The 5624-nt window shown below is 42.4% G+C and overlaps 1 protein-coding gene across 2 annotated transcripts in view; it reads right to left on the bottom strand.

The window, feature by feature from the left end:
• Positions 1-1451, bottom strand: part of paqr5b (progestin and adipoQ receptor family member Vb) — an 11332-nt gene extending 9881 nt beyond the window's left edge. For both annotated transcript variants that reach the window (XM_032520006.1, XM_032519997.1), the window contains exons 1-2: positions 1198-1451; positions 356-483 (exon numbers count right to left, since the gene is read on the bottom strand). In XM_032520006.1, the coding sequence (XP_032375897.1) occupies positions 356-483; positions 1198-1251 (182 nt within the window). In that variant the 5' untranslated portion in view covers positions 1252-1451. The remainder of the gene's footprint in view (positions 1-355; positions 484-1197) is intronic.
• Positions 1452-5624: the final 4173 nt, after the last annotated feature.

Below are 5624 nucleotides of genomic sequence, written 5' to 3' on the forward strand. Positions count from 1 at the left end.
AAAAAAAGGTTATAAATTGCAATATATCATAGAATAATGAAATATATTTAAAATTGCAATAACATTGTATTGTGGCATAAGTACCGTGAGTTTCGTGATCACCAACTCTGCTGTAGGGAGTTGAATTACAGTGGATAAGGTGATAACCCTTTACCTCTCTGAGGGAAATTACGCTGTTTGCCGGTGATCTGTGACCTCTTGATCCAAAACAGTTGACAATAAAAACAGCTCAGTGCCCACAGGTGTATCACTGTGTGTTGTCAGTCTAAGAAACACATGACAGGTAGCAAATACCTTTTTGAACCTTAAATCTCGCAATGCATTGCAGCAAAAGAATAATAATTGCCAGCTGTACCAGGTGGGCAAAAAGTGAGTCCAGATGTTGAGCGTCTCATTGGTCAGCTGGAAGAGGCTCAGGATGCAGTCAGTGGCGGAGCTGCGGGGGTGTCGGTAGCCAGAGATTATGCTGTCCTCATGGAAAACCTTGAGAAAGAGTAGGTTAGTCTTGGTTAGGCCTCAGCCAGTATGACAACTTTGTGAAACCCATTTTTCAACGGCTCCGGATGCAAAAGAAGTCTCTCAACAAACAACAAAATACGCAACACATGGTTAATCTTAATGGACCGAGTGTGGCATGTTTCTTAAGATCCCCAGCCCCCCCACCCCACCCCCCAAGGTGTCCCAAGATACATCTGAGGGGTCACAATATAATTAAAGGTATAATAAAGTGGTCATTTTTGTTGTATCCTTGACGTTCCACGTCAAGAGTTGCTCCGTTGCCACAGGAAAATCCGCTGGATTTCACTTATTTAGGCCGGATATCTGTTGCCTTGGGCACATTTTCCTCCCATCCCCAAATGCAATGTGGAGTAGCCAGACCCTCCTCCATTGCGCTTTGGAGGAGGGTCTCGCATTGCGAGACTAGTTCCTGTGAAATACTGGAAACTTTTACCTTGTAAGTCTTCTAAAAACCTAAAAAAGGACAAATCACCCTTTGCTCCAACTACTAACAGCTCCTGTCTACACTGTGATAAGGACCAATCTTTTTTTTCTTTCATAAAGTGAAACTTAAAAAGTGTAAATAAGTAAATAACGTTTCCTCATTTTAACCACCAGTCAACCTCCTCCTGAGTCCAGCTCAGTCTGACTGTGTGAAAGCTGAAATGTCCAGGAAAGATACAGCGAAGAAGAACTTACTTTGGGCACTTGATTGATGGTGAAGACTCGTGGTAACCTGATGAGGCTGAGCATGGCTGCTGCTGCTGCTGCTGCTGTTCAGGAGGAGAGCTGAACTGAGGCCGCTGGTGAGGGTGCGCTTCCTTCTTTATAAGGTTTGTGTTGCTATGCTGCCCTCAAGGTTTCTCCCCGTCATCTCCTCCCTCTTCAAACCCAGCCAGAATATCCAGTATACCTGTGCCACTCCTCCTGCTACTGTCTCTCTGGAGGTGGAGAATATGTGCACACAGGTGTATACTCACACACACTCTCTCACTCACTCACTCACACACACACACACACACACACACACACACACACACACACACACACACACGCACACGCACACACAGACACGCGCACACACACACAGGGGAAGACAAGTTTTTCAAGATCAAAACCTTGCATTCATTCTTTTCACCCTGACTGCTGTTTCCAAAACAAAGTTTTTCTTTTTGTAATTGCATGACCAGATGACAAAGAGACAACAGTAAAAAAAAAAAAAAAAAATAAATAAAAGAATCGCCCACCATGTGTGATTGACATTAATGTAACCGGGGCTAATATTTTCAGCCATTTCCCTGCCAGAAACTGTGCAGCAGACGGATAGCTCGGCCCAACGCTGAACACAACAAGCGCTATCTGAGTTTCAGCCAGTCCAGATAAGGTGTGACATCATGAATGAAGGGTGTAGATCGGTCCGGCAGAAAAGTCAACAGAGTTCCTTTCATGCCACTTTTCTTGCTCCTCTCCTGGTTGAACGGACATGTCACCATCTGCACCCGGCAGAGACGGCCCGGCCTGTGCCCTGCCGGCCGGTTATCTTGTTTAAACTCTACAGCAATGAAAGCAAACACGTCTCACTGCCACCGCAGAATTAGGCCGTGGAAAAGCAGGAGACGTTGTTTGTGGTGTGTTTGACAGTTTGTACATGTTACAAAAGAAAATTCTATTACATGTATTTTGGTGTGATATATTTTTATATGGTCGACCACATCACTTTAGAGTGTACAAAAGCTTGTTTTGAGCTCAGTAATCTATAACAGAGCGTCATGCTTGCTTAAATTTAAGCACAAAAGACGTGTTAATGCATTATCCCAAAGGCTTGATGGAAAACCCATATGACTCGGAAATGCGGAATCCTCAGCATCAATCTTCCGTTTACAATTCCATTCAAATGAATCCAGATCAAGTTTGTCTAAAACATTTACACATTTTGTCAGGATGTTTCGGTAAACTATGCGATTTTGTTACGCCAAAGAGGTCAGCTCTAAATTCAAGCACATCTCCATCAGCCGTGTTTTCAGTGAAACCACTTTTAATAACCCATCATGTTGTGTTTTAAGATGCAATAACCCCAACAGATGTGAAAGTGTGATGAACTAAGAACATGTAGTGCAGCAGAGCACCTTGGGATCTCAATCAGCTTTGCCTCTCAGAGGAGCAGAGCTGCAGTCAGAGCAACACCACCGCTTTAGAGCCAAAGAAAATAAACAAAGCATCAGCTGACTGGAAGTTAGCTCGGTTAGCTTTGAGTCAGTTAGTTTACAGGTAAGTCATTAAGAATTCCAGTGGCAACAGTTTGGACAAAGTCAAGTGCAGACGGTTATGCCCCGGGAGAGCCAAGAGCACAGTAAACGAGGTCAAAAAGCAACAACAACAAGTTATTTGTAGGAATATGGTGCAAAATATACAATGAGAAGAAAATCACAGTGCTCACTGTTGAGATGAACAGATAAACATACCCTCTTAGTTTTGTAGTCATGTTTAAGGTGAATTTGTATTTTTATTTTATTTGTCTTTTATACTGGTACCATTTATATAGGCTGGAGCCTACCAGACTCGTACATGTTATTTAACAAATCGCTAACGTTTGGTCGCAACGCTGGCTTAGCATCCCTAGCGTTAGCTATTAGCATCGCTAGCGTTAGCCTTAGCTAACTCCTTTACCACTAACGGAGCCAGCTGGAAAATCAAACTTTTCCCCAACCCGTGGGGAGGAGGGCCAGAACATCATGGCCACCAACAAAAGTCAGCAAAGATTGTTCTTTCTCGGGATTTAATTTCAAGACATTCGGCAGCGGTGCCACAACCGCATCTTTCTCCGCCGCCGTTACGGAACTACAACTCTAGCGCACGGCTCAACGTCACTGTTCTCAGCCACTCCCTCTGTTCGCTGATTTGAGCAGAGAAAACCCGAGAATATACCGCAAACCCAGACGTAGAAACTAAAAAAAAAAAGAAAATTGAGCGGAAGTACGTAGGAGGGCGGAGCCAGGCTCCCATTTACACTCACCGCACTTCCTTTGTTGAGTAACTGAACACCAGGCTGAAAAAACGTGTTTCGCTGCCCTCTGTGGTTGAAAGTTGACCCCACTGGACCACAATGTTGTGGGTGGTTGGGTGGGGTCAGGAAGGTGCACTGTGGCTCCAAAACCCGACCGGCAAGGTGCCGGTTTGTGCAGGTTGGTTGTGGTCAAAAGTCAAAAGTCAAAAGTCAAAGTTTCTTTGTTACTGTTTTCTATGTTCACTCTTGCTATTGTATGAAATGTGTTTTTACTCTTGGTTTCTGATGTTTAGCACTTTGGATACCTGCTGGTTGCTGTAAAGTTCTATATAAATACATTTTGATTGATTGATTGATTTATCAGTCTCCCTAAGGAGAAATTAGTTTTGAACACTGAGTAACATTGCTTTCCATTTAACATTGGTTTCCACTTAACATCAGTTTGGCACACATTACAGCACGTGTGTACCAACAACATCGCAGTCAATACACACTGACAATAACATATCTCACATGGCTTGTAGTGGATGAACCCCAAAAAAGAAGGTTCTGTAGTGTCTTTGCCATCACTAACAAGCTCTAAAATGATTATATTAAAACATATGTAAATCTCTACCCCCTGCTGCTGTGGGATCATCAGCTGAGACAGAGCTACCACCACCTCATGTACTGCTTGTACTCAGGAAGCCCTATTTCCATTCACTTTTTAATTATTTTTTGTATTCAATTTCAATAGGTTTCCCGAGATGGCGGACAAGTAAGTTTGTTTCTGTTGAGCTCCTGCACAAAAAGTTTTTGTTTTGGTGGAAAGCCAAGAAATTTCCTTTAATGCTGGACTGGCTTCTATTGCCGAAGTGTGGAAAGCAACCTGATGTCATTCCGTGACAAAAAAGGAATGCAAATAGGCAAGAAGAAGGGCTCTTCCTGTTATGTGTTTGCACCTGAAACCAACAGTGATGTCACCGTGTGCTGATAAAGTCCAACCACTGGAGGTCCCCAGAAATTAGATTTCCAGGTAGAGTTAAGTTCCTTTAAAAAACAAAAACAAAGAAGTACCTGTACTACTGCAACACCAAACTGCATTTTGGTTACTTTGCATTGCCACAGGTAATGGTAATGTTCTGTAGCTCCTACTACACTCCACTTTTGTTAGACAACTTTACAGAGGTGTAAAGTGGAGCAGAAGTGTTATGAAGCAGAAAATGGAAACACTCAACCTAAAATACCATAAAATTGCTTTTTAGTAACATTCTGTTAATGTATTTCCTTATTATTATTTTCCACCACTGGTGTATGCGTGTGTTTTGGTTTGAATATCTCAACATAATTAAAGAGAAATCTAGATATACATTACTAGCTTTAAGAAAATAATTAATCCATGTACATATGCACAAAACATAATTTACAATTAATTAAAAATTTATTTTTTTAGTGGCCGGGTTGGCTCAGTTGGTGGAGCAGGCACACACGTGACTTAACGGCCATGGGTTCGACTCCGACCTGTGGCCCTTTGCTACATGTCATTCCCCCCTCTCTCCCCTTTCATGTCTTCATCTGTCCTGTGGAAATGAAGGCCCAAAGAGTCATTTTTTTGTTGTGTTCCCATCATAAGGCTCTATAGATATTCAGTGAAAGCTCAATTTCATCTTGATTGATCAGATGTCTATTAGTGACATAAAGATGATGACAAATTAAAGGAAACATCTGAATTATTGAATGGAGAATGCAGCCGTTTCCATACACCACATGGCGGTGTCACTAACAGGTTTGATGAAAATCCCTCACATACAACGTGAGATATTTCAAAGACAGACCACACGCATCCACCCACACCCACACCCACCCACACACACACACACACACATACACACACACACACACCATGGTGTGTCAATTAAATATCTCATGAACCGTTCATCCAATCACCTTCCCACTTGGTTTCATTGGTACCCACTGAACTTGGGGTTTGGAATTTGGAGCAGTTTGGACACCGTTGGATATTAAACTATGAATAAAACTACAAGTCCACGGAAAAAAGGTTGAGGAAAAAAAGCGCCGCCATAACTCTGGCTCTTCCATGTCTACCCTTCACAAAAAAATAACATATAGGATATCTTTAGAA

This window comes from Etheostoma spectabile, chromosome 1 (assembly GCF_008692095.1).
Source record: "Etheostoma spectabile isolate EspeVRDwgs_2016 chromosome 1, UIUC_Espe_1.0, whole genome shotgun sequence".
NCBI classification, from domain to species: domain Eukaryota; kingdom Metazoa; phylum Chordata; class Actinopteri; order Perciformes; family Percidae; genus Etheostoma; species Etheostoma spectabile.